The sequence below is a fragment of the Lissotriton vulgaris genome, chromosome 6 (genome assembly GCF_964263255.1).
Source record: "Lissotriton vulgaris chromosome 6, aLisVul1.2, whole genome shotgun sequence".
Taxonomy (NCBI): Eukaryota; Metazoa; Chordata; class Amphibia; order Caudata; family Salamandridae; genus Lissotriton; species Lissotriton vulgaris.
The window spans coordinates 136,888,491-136,905,931 of NC_141694.1; the positions used below are offsets into that span (position 1 = coordinate 136,888,491).

A 17,441-nucleotide genomic window follows, 5' to 3' on the forward strand; every position below is an offset into this window, starting at 1 on the left:
AGAAGGAGGAAGTGAATGGGAGACTGTTGGCAGAGGGATTCAGTGACAGAACTCATGTGCTGCATGCAAAGGGGTACTTCTTGGGACCCCTTTCTTCATTCAGATATCTAACGCTTGAACAGCTCTGTCTCTGAGGCTGGAAATTCAGCTTTCACAGATGGGCCAAGCTTTCCCTTGGCCTGTCTTCGGAGTCTGACCCCTACACCTCAACTCTAGGGTTTATTGTCACTTCAGGGTTACCTCTGCTACAGAAACCTCTTCTTATGCCCCCTAGCCTCTTACAGTACAGAGACCTCACTTGGCTGTCTCCACGCTGTCCTAACTAATACACCATCTTAAATATTTATGCTCACCCTGGAGTATTATTCAGGGTTAGTTCTTAGAGGTTTTTCTTATACTCATACACTTTCTTTTTCAATGTCGAGTACTCCAGTGGAAACTAATGCACCCCCTACACTACCCACTCTGAGGTCCTTGTCACTTGCAAACTAAGTTTGGCTCTTAGTGGTATAGTCTTTTTTCCTTTGCTAATTACATGTCCTTGCATACAGTGGGTTATCGGCAGTTTGAACAAAGGCCCTAAGGGCCAGACTGAATTAAAGAATGTGGACTGGGCTGGATGTATCTGGATCTCCGCATCCTGCTCATCCTAATGTTACAACTTGAAGTTTGGAGTCTGAGATCTCTTTTGTAGTTGTTGCCTGATGTTCCCTCCCTGATACGATTGTCACTAGAATCACCAGTGGATTCATGTACTAATCTGTAGTGTGAGGGTCTTTCATAAGATGTAGTGGGAGCGAGAGAAGTTCTGAAAAGCAGTTATCTAGGAATGTATTTTGGGAACCAACCAAACTCTCCCTAACTTTCTCCCCACTTTTTGCTCTCCCAGTATGATTCTTCCAGGCAACACCTGTTAAAGATGCCAAGCTTTGCTTCTATTTGTTTACAGTCCTATGATGCACTCGAACCTGGCTTAGCACATCTACATAATCATCTCTTTCTAAAGACTTTGAATTCTAAAATAACACTTGTCCCAGCTGCTGGTATACCACTCTTCAAACCAGAACCAAATGCATGCTTCAGATCAACTTTAGGCCCTAAATCCAATTTCACATATAATCGTCAATCTCATATTTAGGGAATAGGACATTTGCTTGCAAGTCTAATTAGAAGCTGGATCCTCTGCACTTGCCCTGCTTCAGGATCCAGCCTTTAAATTTCTGTCTTGTGGCACAGCGGTCTCATCTTCTCACTGGGATCCATCTTTCCAATCTCAGTGGCAATCTTCTCTAATTCAATGGCCAGTGTTTACTACTTGAGAATCAATTTCCTGTGTTCACTTTGTGACCAGCAGAAAACCACGCTGGCGGATCTGGAGGATGATCCAGAAGGAGCACTGGAGAGCGTGTTCACGGTTTCATGGAGGTGCAAATCCTAATGAGACACATATTAACTCCTCTTCATCTTTCTCCGTGTCCTCTCGTTCGCCCTCCTCTGAATGCTTCACAATCACAGTATCATCTGTGCTGACTCTTTGAGCCTTCTCATACCCTGGCGGGTCCTGCTTTACTTTAGCATTCTTGATGCATTCGCCGTTTGTTGATCTTTCCCGTGACCTCCGCTACAGTACAGGGATGCTGCTCTGCTTCCATTTCTCAATGTCATCACTTTCCAAAGTAGAGAACGGTTAGCGTCAACATTTCAGAGAAGACAAAAGCATTGTTTGTTATAATAAAATTCCAACTGCTAACCACACATTCGGCAAGATGTCTTCATTTTCAGCAAGTGAGAGGGTATGCTTTGTATTTGGTCAGACCCATGCCAGGCTGTTACCCAACCTGAGCAAAGGTGGGTCACACATATAGGACACTATGGCTTCTTTTAAGCTGTTGAATAAAATAAATAAATAAATAAAGAGAACACTGAGCAATGTAACGGAAAAGCCAGAAGTGTGTAGTTAAATATTTTCAATGGCTTCATTTCCTGGGTTAATGTCGTGTGTGATCATGATGTGAAACTAGAATTAAATGATCATCCTGAAATTCGAGACTTTGGTTGGGTTTAATCTCTAAATGGCTTTGAAATCTTTGTTGTTGCTCCAAAATGCATTTCAAGACTCATTTGTAACGTTCCACGTTCAACTCCAATGCTACCAGTACCTTAAGAGCTGGGTGTAAACACATTAAGCGTAGTGGAGCTCTTAAACCTCATTGCCACCAAAACTATGTTGATGAAAGGAAAACTGTGATGAATGCTCCTCTGGTGGCCATGCAGTTTTAAATCAAGATTGACACCTGTAAATGTTAACAAATGAATGAGCAACATGTGCCAATGTAAAGATGAGACTCGTTTCCTTTTGAAATGTCCCATTCACTTAAGACTAAGAAAGTCTTGGCTTAACCCTGCTTTAAAAATCACAGAATGAAAGATTGAGGAAGGAAGGCTTAGGGACTATGTAAAAGCCAATGTGTTACCTTATACCCAACTTGCACTCCTAATGTTAATATTTAGGACTTGGCAGCTTAGGAGAAGGTCTCTAAAACGGAGTTGTATTGCTCATTGTTTGTAATGCGTGATATCCTCTATTTTATTTGCCATTTTTTGTAACAGGACAACTAAGAAAGTAGAAGGGGGTGAATTGTATTTATTGGTTGATCTACCAGGTATTCACTTGCACTTTTGTGTATGAGTTTCGTGATGATGATGATACTTTTGAAAAATCATCACCGAAGTTAAGCTAACTTTTTGTGCGCTGATGTACAGTATGTTTTATGTGATATTTTACAGTTTCAAAATAAATATTAGGGTGATGATGAATACCAAAAGCAACACTAGAACGCCCCTCGCTCAGAGCTTACGTCCCAGAGACAAGTCCTCCTCATACGCACCACGCTAACTTTCAAAAATGGCACTCTTAGAAATTTGATGATTTGCATCACTATCTCTGTTCTCGGAGGACAATTTGCGCTTAAATCTGACTTTATGTAAATAAAACAATAGCAAAAAATGCACTTGTACCCTTTTATAAAAATACCTTGTAAACATTTACCCACCTCTACAGTAAAAACAAAAAATGGCTCTGTAAAATGGAACTGTCAGCATCATGGGAAAATGTGTGATGGCTTTAAATTGAATGCATGTTTTCAGTTTTGTAGAGCAGGGTTTGGTCACTGTAGAAACAGCCATTATCACTTGTCACAGTAACTTTACTCTGAAGCAGCAGAACTCAAGTCACTTTCTTGTACCTACTTAAATAGCTATACCTTGCTTCATCATACAGAACACAGGTACAGAGCCTCCCTTGTGAATGCCCGCCGCCACTATACAGCTGAGATCAAAAATGAAAATGGGTGCAAAATTGGATAATTGACACCTTTGTTCAATAATAAACAGCTAGAATAAACCACTTTGGATCGGGGAGCGGCATACTTCGAAAGTATGCATTACAAGGGCCACACATTGGTGGTTTTAATGCACGAATGATAGGCTTGCCAGGTCTCCTCTGTATAAGAAGCTTCAATTAAAACAACAGACCCACCCCCCAGACTGACCATAGCAGACAGAAAACTGACTTCGGTCTTGCAATCTAAAAACAAATTTTTATTAATCTGCCTCCACTTCTATTGCAGCACAACTCATTTAGGGATTTGAAAGAACATTGGTTCACACAAGTCACAGATGGAACAGCTCAACTCAAGTCTACATGGACTTTATTACCAAAAAGGGAATGACTGCATGTAATTCTTATATGAAGCTAGTAATGATCCGTGATATTCACTGAGTGATGGCAAACATTCAGTAAATAATCATACGCAAATAAATCAAAGCCACACGTACTAATCAGGGAAAAATGTGTTTCGCCTTGCATTCCCCAAAATCTGATCCCAATGTGCGTGGAGCATCTCAGGCCCATTACAGTAGTAATTACAGTACGTAAAGGCTACACGTAGTGTTCAGCGGTCTGATTTTGGTATTACACTTACTTAAAGTACTCTTGAATGGTGATTTTCTCTGCATTCTGTGGCAGTCCAGTTATAAATAATGTTTGCCGCACCTGAAGAATAAAAAGATAGATATATAAATTGCTTACAACAGGAAAGGAAAAGTGGTCGAACTTTAAAAAACAAAATGTTTATACCCTTGGCCCTCATTTAAAAGTTTTAATAAAAATTAGGGTGCTCATTTTTAAACTTGCAAAGATAAAAAAAAAAACATATTTGACAACATTGAAAGCCCCTTAAGAAGAATTTTAACAATATCAATCTAATGTAATCCATGTATATCAGGCTCTTGGGGTCCTGTTCACGAAGAAGTAATCATACGCAGGCACCTTGCACACCAGAAAGCACGCACGCGGATCCTCAGTCACATAGGGACCTTCATGCGGAAGGCCAGGTCAGCCGCGCCTTTCCTGTGTCCACTAACTGCATGAGCTCACAGGCACTCGTGAGCCACTGGGTGGAGTGTCAAACGTGACTGTGCTGGTCAGCAGGACCCTCTCACCCATCCATGAATGGTCCTAAAGGCACTGTGCATAGACATTGGGCTCTTTACCCAAATAGCCACCAGCTCTGGCCTGGACTTTACAGTGGTAAGGGCACCCTCAGCAGGGTTAGGGGTGACAGCAGCTTTACCAGTGACATTTCCAGAACCCTAAAAGCTACAATGATGGTTCAAATTGTTCCAGACTCAAAATGACATCCTCTAGCATAGAAAGAATCGCCCACCGTTTGTCCCCACATTTAAATTCCCCCTGTCAACTTTTAATCCGATATGTGATGCCAACATAGTTTTGTACGCCGATGACACCCAGCTGATCCTCTCCCTCACCAAGGACCCGGACACCGCCAAATCCAACCTCCACGAGGGAATGATGGCCGTCGCAGACTGGATGAAGACCAGCCACCTGAAACTGAACTCAGACAAGACGGAGGTCCTCATCCGAGGCTCTACCCCCTCCACATGGGATGACTCCTGGTGGCCGACTACGCTGGGAGCTCCCCTGGCACCCACCAACAACCGCACGCTATCTGGGATTCATCCTGGACTCAACTCCCTCTATGACCCAGCAAGTCAACGCAGTTTCCTCCTCCTGCTTCAACACCCTCCGCATGCTCCGCAAGATCTACAGATGGATCCCCACCGAAACCAGAAGAACGGTCACCCAAGCACTCGTCAGCAGCAGGCTGGACTACGGCAACGCCCTCTATGCAGGAACCAAGGGCAAACTCCAGAAGAGACTCCAACACATTTAAAATGCCTCCGCACGCCTCATCCTTGGACTCCTACGCCACAGCCACATCACCACCCACCTCAGAGATCTACACTGGCTCCCGGTCAACAAGAGGGTCACCTTCAAACTCCTCACCCACGCCCACAAAGCACTCCACAACGCTGGACCAGCATACCTCAACGAACGACTGTCCTTCCTCACCCCAAACCGCCAGCTTCGCTCCGCCGACCTCGCCACCGTCCCACACATACACTGAACAACCGCAGGCATCAGATCTTTTTCCTACCTCACCGCTAAGACATGAAACACCCTCCCCGTCCACCTGCGTCAGACCCAGGACCTGCTGACCTTCAGGAGACTTCTCAAGACCTGGATGTTCGACCAGTAGCTGCCTCCCCCCCACCCCCCACCCCTTTGAGACCCTCACGGGTATGTAGTGCGCCCTAGAAATGTAATGTTGTGATTGATTGAATCTCCTGCATATTCTGGGCACTATTATGGTAGAGGATCGCCGCTGGATCCTTTACCGCCTTGAATGTTGAAAAAGGTTAGCACCTCTTTAACCCCAGTTCTGGTTAATCTGCTGAACACCTCAATGTCAAATGGAGCGGTGCCTCTGGCTTGGAAAAATGCCATGGTAGTTCCCCTGCTAAAAAATACTAACTTGGAGGGATCAAAGTTTTACAAACTAATGCCTGATTTTGCTTAAAAAAATACAACAATCGCAGATTGTCAGAACATTTAGAATCTCATAACAAGCACCAAACAGCTCAATCAGTCTACCGCCCTTGTCACAGCATGGAATCTGCTTCTAGGAGTGACCGAGAACCTCAGATCGATTCTGGACAGCGGGGGGTCTGCAGCAGTTCTCCTTCTTGGCTTGAATTCTGTGTTTGAAACTGTCTTTCACCCAATGCTCGTTCAGAGATTAACGCAAAGCGGCATCCAGGATACAGCTTTACAATGGTTTTGCTACTTCTTTTGCAATAGCTCATTTAATGTTGTCTCAAAACTTTATGAGTCCACTGTGCCACAGCTGCCAAACAGAGTCCCACAGGGCTCCTCCTTGAACCCCAGGTTGTTTAATGTTTAGGTCTACCCTCCGGCTGACTTTGTTCTCTTATGCTGACGACACACAGATTATCGTGTTGCTAAATTCAAAGGGTGAACCCAGGTCACCCAACCTCATCTCGGGCCTGTCTGTGGTTTGCGGGTCGGATGGGGAAAATCTGTTTAAAACTAAATGGTAACAAGACAGAGGTTCTACTGGTTGGCAATCAGCCTAATTTTTGGGGCCCGCACTGGTGGTCGGAAAAACTTGGACCCCTCCCCATTCCTTACCAGGTGGTTAAAGATCTGGGTTTCTGGCTGGATAAAAGGCTGACCACGGACTTGCAAATAAATAAAGAAGGTGGCTGCCAGTTGCTTCGGCCTACTCACTGTATGAGAAAAATCTCATGGCTACTATCCCCTTCCATTCAAAGGACGATTGTGCAGGCCTCGATTAATTCCAGATTAGAGTATGGTGATGTTCTTTACTTAGGGGCTGCTAAATCCTCTGTGAAAAGGCTTAAGACAATTCAGAATGGCACAGCTCGTCTGATATGCCACATACTGAAGTATACTCTAAATCAAACAATGGGGAGGAGGAATTTAATGTGTCCATTCATTTTCCTCATTAGAATACTACAAAAAATCAATAAAGGAGGAGGGAATGGACAACTTGTAACTGCGTTATCATGGTTTCACATTTAGAACCCTCATGTACGCATTAGTTGGAACGGTGGCGGTATATCTTGATTCTCCGCCATTAAAATATGCGTTATTGCATTATCATTGGGTTCAGTTGTGTTGTATGCAAGCCTCAAGCCTGAGGCAACCACTTGAGAGCGCAGTAGTGTCCAGTGATTGATGGTGAGTCTCGCATGAAGTGGTCAAAATTATAAATTAAAAAACGTTCTCACATCCATAAAAAGAATTTCAATTAGGGTGAGGATGGTAGAGGTTATTAAAAATGTTCTGTTGGGTATATAGTCGGAGTGTGTAACTGGATCCACTATACCCTATGTTTGGTTAGGTCGACATGTTTCTGCCCCACTGTTCAATAGTGAAACTGTCACGTACCTCTACAGTGGGTTGGTGTGCTCTAAAAACACTCTGTTCTGCACAAATGCTTCATTACACTGTGGAGAGAAATTATTTCCCAACTGTGTTCCCTCTTTTGTTTTCCGCGAGACACTTTGATTGTTTAACTTCTGCGCTTCCAAAGACCTGCTAAACAGGCCTCTGGCACAAGTGCTCGGTTTAAAGAGAACCTCTGTATTCAAACTGCTGAAAATGTCACTCTGAGAAGTAAAACATCTGTGCAGTTGTGTAGAACAGGTGTGGGGGGTTGTAGCACATTTTCCATTTCATATTGTGAAACAGGAAAAGAACACTGAGGCCACAGTCAGAAAGTGCAGCTAGGGTTTTTACATAGATGAGTGGGGGCAGCCTTTACTGCCCTTTTAAATTCATGGGATTGTAAGAGAAAAAACATGGATCACAATGAAGTAAAATCTGGGAGGGGGAGTTAAGAACTGTATTATTACTGGGTGATAGATTATCACCAATCACTGGATGTTCTCACAATTGAAATGCCCGGCTTGGCCACCATATAGAGACAACAGGCTTGAACAAAATAAGATAGGACTTCTCTATATATTGCACAATAGAATAAACACAGAAGACAAATGCAAAAAGAACAATTGATGGACAGAATGCTGAACAATGCTGAACAATGTCAAACATTCCCCCAGTACAGAGATCTGGGCCTAAATTCATCAGTGTTTTTGCTCCCTTGCCATCCCAATTTGAACCCAGTCATATGCAAATCAGTCTTGACTCTGCACCCCATGAGAACAGACCAGCCTGAACTGCAAGGCCAGGTCCACCCTGGACCAGAAACAAGCATCCTGGGACCGGTTTCAGGGTATCACCCCTCATCAGCAAGGCTAGCTTGAATCCAGTGGCAAAGAGAGCACGAGACCCACGTCTGGGCATACCAACCCCACTCGGGGTGACAAATGCAAAAAGAATAATTGATGGACAGAATGCAGAAAAATGTCCAACATTCACCCCAGTACAGAGATCTGGGCCTAAACCCATTGTGTTTGCTCCTCATGCCAAACACAGAAGAGAGGCATTGACTACTATGACTGAACTGTATATGTCAATGTATGTCGTACTTCTGTAGCGCATACCTAGTCAAAAGTTAGCGAAGTGCTGTATATAGTCCAAGTAGCCTAAAGTCAACGAATGGTGGGAGAAGTAGGTGGTTTGTGCATTGTGATGGACTGTTCTTCAACAGGTGAGTCTTTAACTCATGTTGTCACAGATCCTGGGTGTACAGATGGAAATGTTGGTCGCTCTTTGTTCAACTCCATACGTCCATTCAATTTGTCCAGCTCTTGCTGCTCCAGTCCTGTGCTAATCCCACAGAGCTAAAGGGGGTGAGGGCCCTTCCAAAAAACCCTGTTTGCCCTTGTGGAAATTCCCTTCTGCATCTGGAGAGTGCAGAAGGACCAGCACTAAAGCAAACTGTTGAAAACCAGTGTACCAGTTACAACTGGACATTACTCCTACTCGCCCCAGTGGGATGTCCCTTCGGTGGTTGCAGAGTTCAACGGATCTGTGATCGTGGGCGGACAGCGGACTGGAAAATCAGGCGAGGAGGCCGGATATAGTGAGCGATAGTGTTTTATTAAGTCTATACACAGTGGGCGGTGGTGACCAAGGAAGGGGTCGGGTCCAGTGTTGGGGTCGGCGGCGTATCTTCTTCTCTCTTCTTCCAAATCTTCCGAGGGGCAGAGGGGCGTCCTGGTCTTGCGTGTAGCCGTCTCTGGGTGGTCGGAGAACACCTCGGAGGGCAATAAGAGAAGATAGAGGAGCCGTTAGTAAACTGGACTCGTGGTCTGATCCCGTCACCGGTACCCGGGTCGTGTGGGGAAACGGAAAGGGAGTGAGGGAGGTACGGGTAAGAGTCGGGGAAGGTAGAGTCAAAGAAGTGCACAGGGTGGTGGGGAGGGGTGTGCTCTTTATACAGTGCTAGGTGGATTTCTATATACAAACGGTCTAGTGCCTAATGGTGACGTGCCTAGGATAGCGGGGAACAATTTACAGCGAGAGGGGATTCTACTATATACACAGTGCACCTAATGTGCTTTCTAATGGAACTGGTACTCACGCGCTCCGCCGTAACTCTCGTCCGAGTTACGGCCGCTCTTCAGCCACCTCCGTGGGACTCCACCACTCTTCGGTCCACTCCTCGCTATCGCCGTTCCCGTCTTCTCCGTCCGTCACCGCTCCAGCCGAAAGCTCCTGCCACAATCCTTCGACGCCGCCAGTCTCTCTCCTTCCGTCTTTTCTATCTCCGGCTGGCTGTAAGGAGGCGGGACTTCCGGGGTCGTAGGAAAGTCCTTCCGGTTCCCCGTTCCACTGGATTGGATCCTGCAGGGGAGAGAGGGGCGGGATTTCTGTCGTCATGGACGCAGTTGTTGTGGACCCTTTTCGTCTACGCGGGCATGATGCGGGGTGAGACGGTAACAAAGGTGAGGGGTCGGCTAGGGGTCGGGTGCCCCGGGGAGCTGGATCACATTCCCTTCCCCTAGCTGTCTTTCTTGTACCCGGTGAGGAAACAGGGTATCGAGACAGATAATCAGCGTTACCTTGTTCTAAACCCTTCCTATGTATCGTTGTGAAGTGGTAAGGTTGGAGGGACAAGAACCAGCGAAGGACTCTATCATTATGCCCTTTATTCCGAGCCATCCATTCTAGGGGAGCATGGTCGGTGTAGATGGTGAACTGTCTCCCTTCTAAGTAATAGCGAAGGCTTTCCACGGCCCACTTGATGGCGAGTGCTTCCTTCTCTACCACGGCATAGTTCTTTTCTCGTGGGAACAGTTTCCTACTTAGGAAGAGAATTGGTTTCTCGTCTCCCTGAGGGTTTTTCTGTGAAAGAACCGCCCCGAGTCCTTGTTCGGAGGCGTCCGTTTGTAGTATGAAGGGTAGGGTGTAGTCCGGGCTTACTAACACAGGATGGGAGGTCAGAGCAGTTTTCAGATCAGAAAACGCATGTAGCAAGACTGCTGTGGGCGTTTTAAGAAGGGCATCTGTTTTCACTGATTTCTTTAAAAGGTCCGTGAGGGGTGCTGCTCTTTGGGAAAAGTTGGGGACGAAACGTCGATAGTACCCCAATAGCCCTAGGAAAGCACGGAGGTCTCTTTTGGTCTGAGGAAAAGGGAGGGAGTGAATGGCATCAATTTTACTCTCCTGGGGTCTTATCAACCCTTCACCCAGGAGAAAGCCCAGATATTTCACGGTCTGTGCGGCTAGAGTGGTTTTCGCAGGGTTTATAGTGAAACCGTAATGTCCCAAGGAGGTGATGACCTGTTGAAGATGCTCTAGATGTTGGGACCAGTGGTCACTATAAATGACAATATCATCAAGATACGCGCCTGCGTATAGGGAGTGAGGCCTTAGGATGGTATTCATGGCCCGTTGGAAAGTGGCTGGGGCGCCATGAAGACCGAAAGGGAGGACGAGAAATTGATACAGGCCATCAGGGGTGGAGAAGGCCGTCTTTTTTCTGTCCTCTTCTCTAAGCGGGATCTGCCAATACCCCTTACAGAGGTCTAACGTGGAGATATATCGTGCTTTCCCTATACGTTCGACCATTTCGTCGACACGGGGCAATGGGTATGTGTCGAATGTGGATATTTTGTTGACCTCCCTGAAGTCTATACAGAAACGTACAGATCCGTCCGGTTTGGGTACCAGAACTATCGGGGAGTTCCACTCGCTGGTGGATGGTTCGATGATTCCCATCTTTACCATCTGTTCGGTCTCTTTTCGTATCACCTCTCTGCGGGCCTCAGGGATTCTATACGGCCTTTGTCTGACTACCTTCCCGGGTAATGTTTGTATACTGTGTTCGGTGATGGTCGTGTGTCCCGGGGAGGAGGAAAATACATGTCGCAACGGAAAAAGGGCTGTCTCTAGTTCCTGTCTCTGTTGTGACGTGACATCTCGGTCAATACAGGGGTTGAAAGAAAGGAGGTCTGGGTCGGGTGTTCCTGATAAAACTGGACGGGGGCCTTCCCATTTTTTCAGAAGATTGACATGATATATTTGTGTCACCCCACGGACATGATCAATGTCTAGCTCGTAGGTGACTGGAGTCACCTGACGCAGGATGGGGTAAGGGCCCTGCCACTGTCCCAGGAGTTTTTGATCAGAAGATGGTAGCATTAATAATACTAGATCGCCTGCTATGAATGTTCTGGGTTTGGTGCCTTTGTCATATTGTCCCTTTTGTTTGTTCTGGGCGTTCTCAAGGTTCTGGCGTACTATGTCTCTGATGACTGCTAGGTGAGTTTTTAGATTCTCCATGTACTCGGGCAGAGGCCGAGTACGGTCTGGCTCGGCTTCCCAAGCTTCTTGAGCCATATCTAACAGGGTACGAGGGGGTCGCCCATATAACAACTCGTAGGGCGAGTATCCGGTGCTACTCTGGGTGGCGCAACGGATGGCAAACAGGGCCAAGGGTAGCATATCCTCCCATCGTTTGGCTTCCAACCCCAGCAGTTTCTTAAGGGTTTGTTTCAGAGTGGCATTGTACCTCTCGACGAGCCCGTCGGTCTGGGGATGGTATGCAGAGGTACGGATTTGCTTGATTCCTAGGTGGGAACAGACCTGTTTCATCAAGGCAGAGACAAAAGGGGTACCCTGATCGGTTAGGATTTCCCGGGGAAACCCTACCCGAGTAAAGACTGAAATGAGGGCCTTTGCAATGTTCTGGGTGGTGGGCTGTCGCAAGGGGAGAGCTTCAGGGAATCGGGTTGCATAGTCCACAATGACTAGGGCATATCGACATCCGCTGCGGGAGGGTAACAGGGGCCCTATTATGTCCATCCCTACCCTACTGAAGGGGACATCAATCACGGGAAGGGGTTGTAGCGGTGCCCTAGGGGGTTTGTATCTGCTATGTCTCTGGCATACTGGACATTCTTTACAAAACCTTTTGATGTGTTGGAAAATCCCAGGCCAGTAGAATTTATCCAGAATTGTCTGACTAGTCTTTTCCTCTCCGAAATGGCCTCCCAGCAGGTGACTATGGGCCAGGAAGAGTACCTTCTCCTGAAAGGGTCCGGGGACCAGGAGTTGGGGGTTCTGTTGGTTCCCACCCTTGCGATATAACAGCCCATTTTTCTTGAAAAAGTAGGGACCTACGATAAGGGGATCCTCTTGTTCCACAGCCCTTCCCCAGGCTTCCTGTAACAGAGGGTCTTCCAGTTGGGCTGCCCTGAACTCCCGATCTGTGTGCCAAGGATGGTCTTCTGGGATCACTGGATAGGCGCCTGTATATTCTCTTCTTTCCTTTCTTTTCTGTGCTTTGGTTTTAAACGGTTTGCGTGTCTGTACAGGGGAGGACAGTCCATTCGGAAAGGGTGCTTCTTCCCACCAATGGGTCAAGGATTCGGTGGTGTCTCGAAGCAATGCAGGTAATCCTGGATAATCGCTTCCCAGAATCGCCTGTTCCGGTAGGGTAGGGATCAATCCCACAGTGAGAGTGGTACCGGGATCCTTGTCATGTCGGACCTGTACCTGGGTGGTCGGATAGGTCTTGGTATCCCCGTGTACACACTGAATGGCTACCGTTTTGGAAGTAGGTTGAACGGGGTGTGATAAGGCCTGGGGCCTTAGGACGCTCTGTCGACACCCGGTGTCGGTTAGGGCCATGAGGGTTTGTCCATCAAAATTCACTGGACATCTGAATGGAGGAGGGGTGCTCCCCGGTACGGAACACACATAATTACGTGCCAGCCCAACTTCCATCGGCTCTTCTTTGTGCGGACAGACTCTGGCGATATGGCCAAATCCTCCACAGCTGTAGCATTGTGGTCCGGGATTGACAGGACGGGGTGCCATTGGAACGGGGAACACAAGTGGTGGGTCAGGCCTTCTGGGAACAGGGGGACGAGGAGGTCGGGGACCTGTAGGAGGGTGTGATCGGTGGGAGTGTTCTTCTCTTCCCCTCTGAACTTCCTGGGCCCTGCTGTAGGCGCTTGCAATTTCAATTGCCGTGTCCAAGGTCAGATGGGCATGCTGGCGTACCCACCTTTGGGTGTTCGGGAGCAGGGATGATAGGAATTGTTCCAAGTATATTTTCTCGAGAATGTTCTCTTTAGTGGAGGTGTCAGGCTTTAGCCAGCGATTGGCTAAGTCTTTTATACGAAAGGAGAGTGCTCGAGGAGTCTCCTGGGGACCTTCCTTTACCTGTCGTAGTCGTACTCGGTACGTTTCCTCGTCAATACCCAGTCGTTCAAGTATGCATTTCTTAACATCTGCATATGGCGTGTTGCCCTGAATGTTCGCTTGTTGGTAGGCAGCCTGTAGATCCCCTGTTAGCAGAGGTCCGAGATAATGAGCCCATCGGTCGGCTGGCCAGGTGGCCGCCTGTGCTAACCGTTCAAAGTTGGTAAAAAAGAAGTCAGGGTCTTCTCCCGGCACATACTTCTGGAGAACCACCGACGGGAGGGAGGACATTGGTCTCGGTTGTCCTAAGACGTCGGTCAACTTCCCCATGGCTTCTACATGTGTGGTACCCTGTCCCTTTAAGACATCATGGAGTTGTCCACGGTCATCCTCCGCTGTTTTTAGGAACTGCTCCATGAGTTTGCCCAGCTGCTCCTGGGACTCCGCCATCCTTTTCATCACGGCCTCCATACCTCCAGTATATCCCACTTCTGACACCAGATGTGATCGTGGGCGGACAGCGGACTGGAAAATCAGGCGAGGAGGCCGGATATAGTGAGCGATAGTGTTTTATTAAGTCTATACACAGTGGGCGGTGGTGACCAAGGAAGGGGTCGGGTCCAGTGTTGGGGTCGGCGGCGTATCTTCTTCTCTCTTCTTCCAAATCTTCCGAGGGGCAGAGGGGCGTCCTGGTCTTGCGTGTAGCCGTCTCTGGGTGGTCGGAGAACACCTCGGAGGGCAATAAGAGAAGATAGAGGAGCCGTTAGTAAACTGGACTCGTGGTCTGATCCCGTCACCGGTACCCGGGTCGTGTGGGGAAACGGAAAGGGAGTGAGGGAGGTACGGGTAAGAGTCGGGGAAGGTAGAGTCAAAGAAGTGCACAGGGTGGTGGGGAGGGGTGTGCTCTTTATACAGTGCTAGGTGGATTTCTATATACAAACGGTCTAGTGCCTAATGGTGACGTGCCTAGGATAGCGGGGAACAATTTACAGCGAGAGGGGATTCTACTATATACACAGTGCACCTAATGTGCTTTCTAATGGAACTGGTACTCACGCGCTCCGCCGTAACTCTCGTCCGAGTTACGGCCGCTCTTCAGCCACCTCCGTGGGACTCCACCACTCTTCGGTCCACTCCTCGCTATCGCCGTTCCCGTCTTCTCCGTCCGTCACCGCTCCAGCCGAAAGCTCCTGCCACGATCCTTCGACGCCGCCAGTCTCTCTCCTTCCGTCTTTTCTATCTCCGGCTGGCTGTAAGGAGGCGGGACTTCCGGGGTCGTAGGAAAGTCCTTCCGGTTCCCCGTTCCACTGGATTGGATCCTGCAGGGGAGAGAGGGGCGGGATTTCTGTCGTCATGGACGCAGTTGTTGTGGACCCTTTTCGTCTACGCGGGCATGATGCGGGGTGAGACGGTAACAAAGGTGAGGGGTCGGCTAGGGGTCGGGTGCCCCGGGGAGCTGGATCACAGGATCCTGTGGACAGAGGAAGCAGTTGCTCAGACAGACATCTAGTGGAACTAATTGTGCTAGACATTACTCTGTGGACCTGAACTGGTGTTGTGGAAAACATCTTGCAACTGAGAACTCAGCACTGGGGATTCCTTTTAACAGCATCTTCTGTTCTAAAGTTATTTTTCGCCTGAAGGAGCTCCTGGGTTCTTGTTGCTTCCTTTCACTGCCCAAAATAATTGTACAGTTGGCTCTCTGTGGCCATGTTGACAACCGGGCTATTTGATTACGTTGTGCACAGCTGTTTTTACCAACAGTCAACTGCAACACATTTTTTACTATACTTTTTGAGCCCTTCATCCCTTTTCTTCACTTTGTTGGTATATTACATTATCTTTTTAAGTAACTTAGTTACGACTGCAGGACATTTAAACAATTTGATGTCTTATTTGTATTTTATTGGTATGTCTAGTTGCTGGGTATGTCAACATCACACGCACTTTCCCTAAGGAATGTCTTGCTTTTTCTGCCAGCCTACCAAGGCAGAATCAGTGATTCATCACAGAAACCAATCCACTTTAGTGGGTGAGATTTTTGATTTTTGTGGGAGATTGGTCACCGCTCACTTAAAGACTGTTGTATCTCTCCCTAAAATATTAACACCTTGGCCGCGGCTGGAATTCCGCGCCGGTGCTGGACATTCCGATCGCGGGCGTGGCCATGATGCCTGCCAGCCGTTCTTAGCACACGCCCACCTTGACTCATGACGGCTGGGAGCCGTCATCAGCACCGAAAGGGTTAACAACACGGTGTCCCTATATATAAAAATAAACTTCCATAAAGTTCTGGAAATCTTTGAGAAGCAGAACAGCAATGCACCAGCAAGCCTCTTTAGGGTTCAGGAGTTCTAGCAACAGAAGTTGATCATTGGGTAGAATTTGAGACAGTACTTATGCCTAAGAATTATTACACAATATTTATCACAGTTGTATATTGTCCTACTCTTAAACGTACAGTATTTTCATCTTTGTACTTAATGGCGGACGTATGATGCCTCATAAAAAGCACTGTCACAAGCAGGTAGACTACGGCCATGACAGTGTGCAGCCAAAGGAAGTTGCTTCTGTAAAAAGAAAAGAAAAAAGTTATTTCAATCAGTTTCAATTCACAAACATATTTTTAAAATCTGAGAAAATCAAACAAATCGCTAAAATCTCGATATTTTTATGAAAATCTGAGAAAAATCTAATCAAAATCTTCATATTTTTTGACAGTGCAATCAAATGCAAATACCATTTAAGCAAACATCAAGTAATAATTTATGAAACTACAGCAACCACAGAGCAGTAGAAAAGTGAGAAAGGAAACGAGATAAAAAATGATATCATCACATCTGAGAGTACTAGAAGCAGAAAGTGCATCAGTGAGACACTTAACAGTGAGTTCTCGACAATAAAGAGACAGGCCCTATATGTCTTCTTATAACGTGGTTGTTCACTTAACAGCAAAAATCGGGATCCCTGGTAAATTTTTATAGCTGAAAATGAATGAAAAACCCTGAAATAAAGGGATTTTTTCAAACTGATAAAAAAGCACCCAAGCTATTACCAGCTGTTAGGTGGAAATATTTTACTGAAACTTTTCTTTACATTCAGTGGTTTGCCTGGTTGTACTTTGGGCACATGATATAATTTTTATAACTATTTAGTAGTCCACAAAGACAATTTTGCTACTGGTTCAACATGCTTCAGGAGGCGCTCTGCCTAGTCAAGAATATTGAGTCCGGGTCACACTGAGCTGGTAGTGTCAGCGTCAAGAGATAGTTCCAAAATCTGGCTACATACATCAAGAAATAAAACTTAAGGGGATGGAAAAGAGACAAACTGAAAAGGAAGCCCTGCAATAACAAGAGGAAGCACCAAAGCCAGTACTCATGTGACAGGGTCAAAAGCAAGCAAGCTCAAAGAACTCAACAGGAAGACCAGCAACAACAAGAGGAAGCACCAAAGCCAGTACTCAAGCAACAGGGTCAAAAGCAAGCACGCTCAAAGAACTCAACAGGAAGCCCAGCAACAACAAGAGGAAGCACCAACGCCAGTACTCAAGTGACAGGGTCAAAAGCAAGCAAGCTCAAAGAACTCTACAGGAAGCCCAGCAAAAAGAAGAGGAAGCACCAAAGCCAGTACTCAAGCAACAGGGTCAAAAGCAAGCAAGCTCAAAGAACTCAACAGGAAGCCCAGCAACAACAAGAGGAAGCACCAAAGCCAGTACTCAAGTGACAAGGTCAAAAGCAAGCAGGCTCAAATAACTCAACAGGAAGCCCAGCAACAACAAGAGGCAGGACCAAAGCCCGTACTCAAGTGACAGGGTCAAAAGCAAGCAAGCTCAAATACCTCAACAGGAAGCCTAGCAACAACAAGAGGCAGGACCAAAGGCAATAATCAAGCAACGGGGTCAAAAGCAAGC

At 46.8% G+C, this 17,441-nt stretch overlaps 1 protein-coding gene across 1 annotated transcript in view; it reads right to left on the reverse strand.

Annotated features, from left to right (window-relative positions):
• Positions 1–17,441, reverse strand: part of LOC147706908 (mechanosensitive cation channel TMEM63A-like) — a 926,114-nt gene that overhangs the window by 107,617 nt on the left and 801,056 nt on the right. The window contains exons 8-9 of the mRNA XM_086926171.1: positions 15,990–16,098; positions 3,984–4,054 (exon numbers count right to left, since the gene is read on the reverse strand). Coding sequence (XP_086782297.1) covers positions 3,984–4,054; positions 15,990–16,098 — 180 coding nt within the window. The remainder of the gene's footprint in view (positions 1–3,983; positions 4,055–15,989; positions 16,099–17,441) is intronic.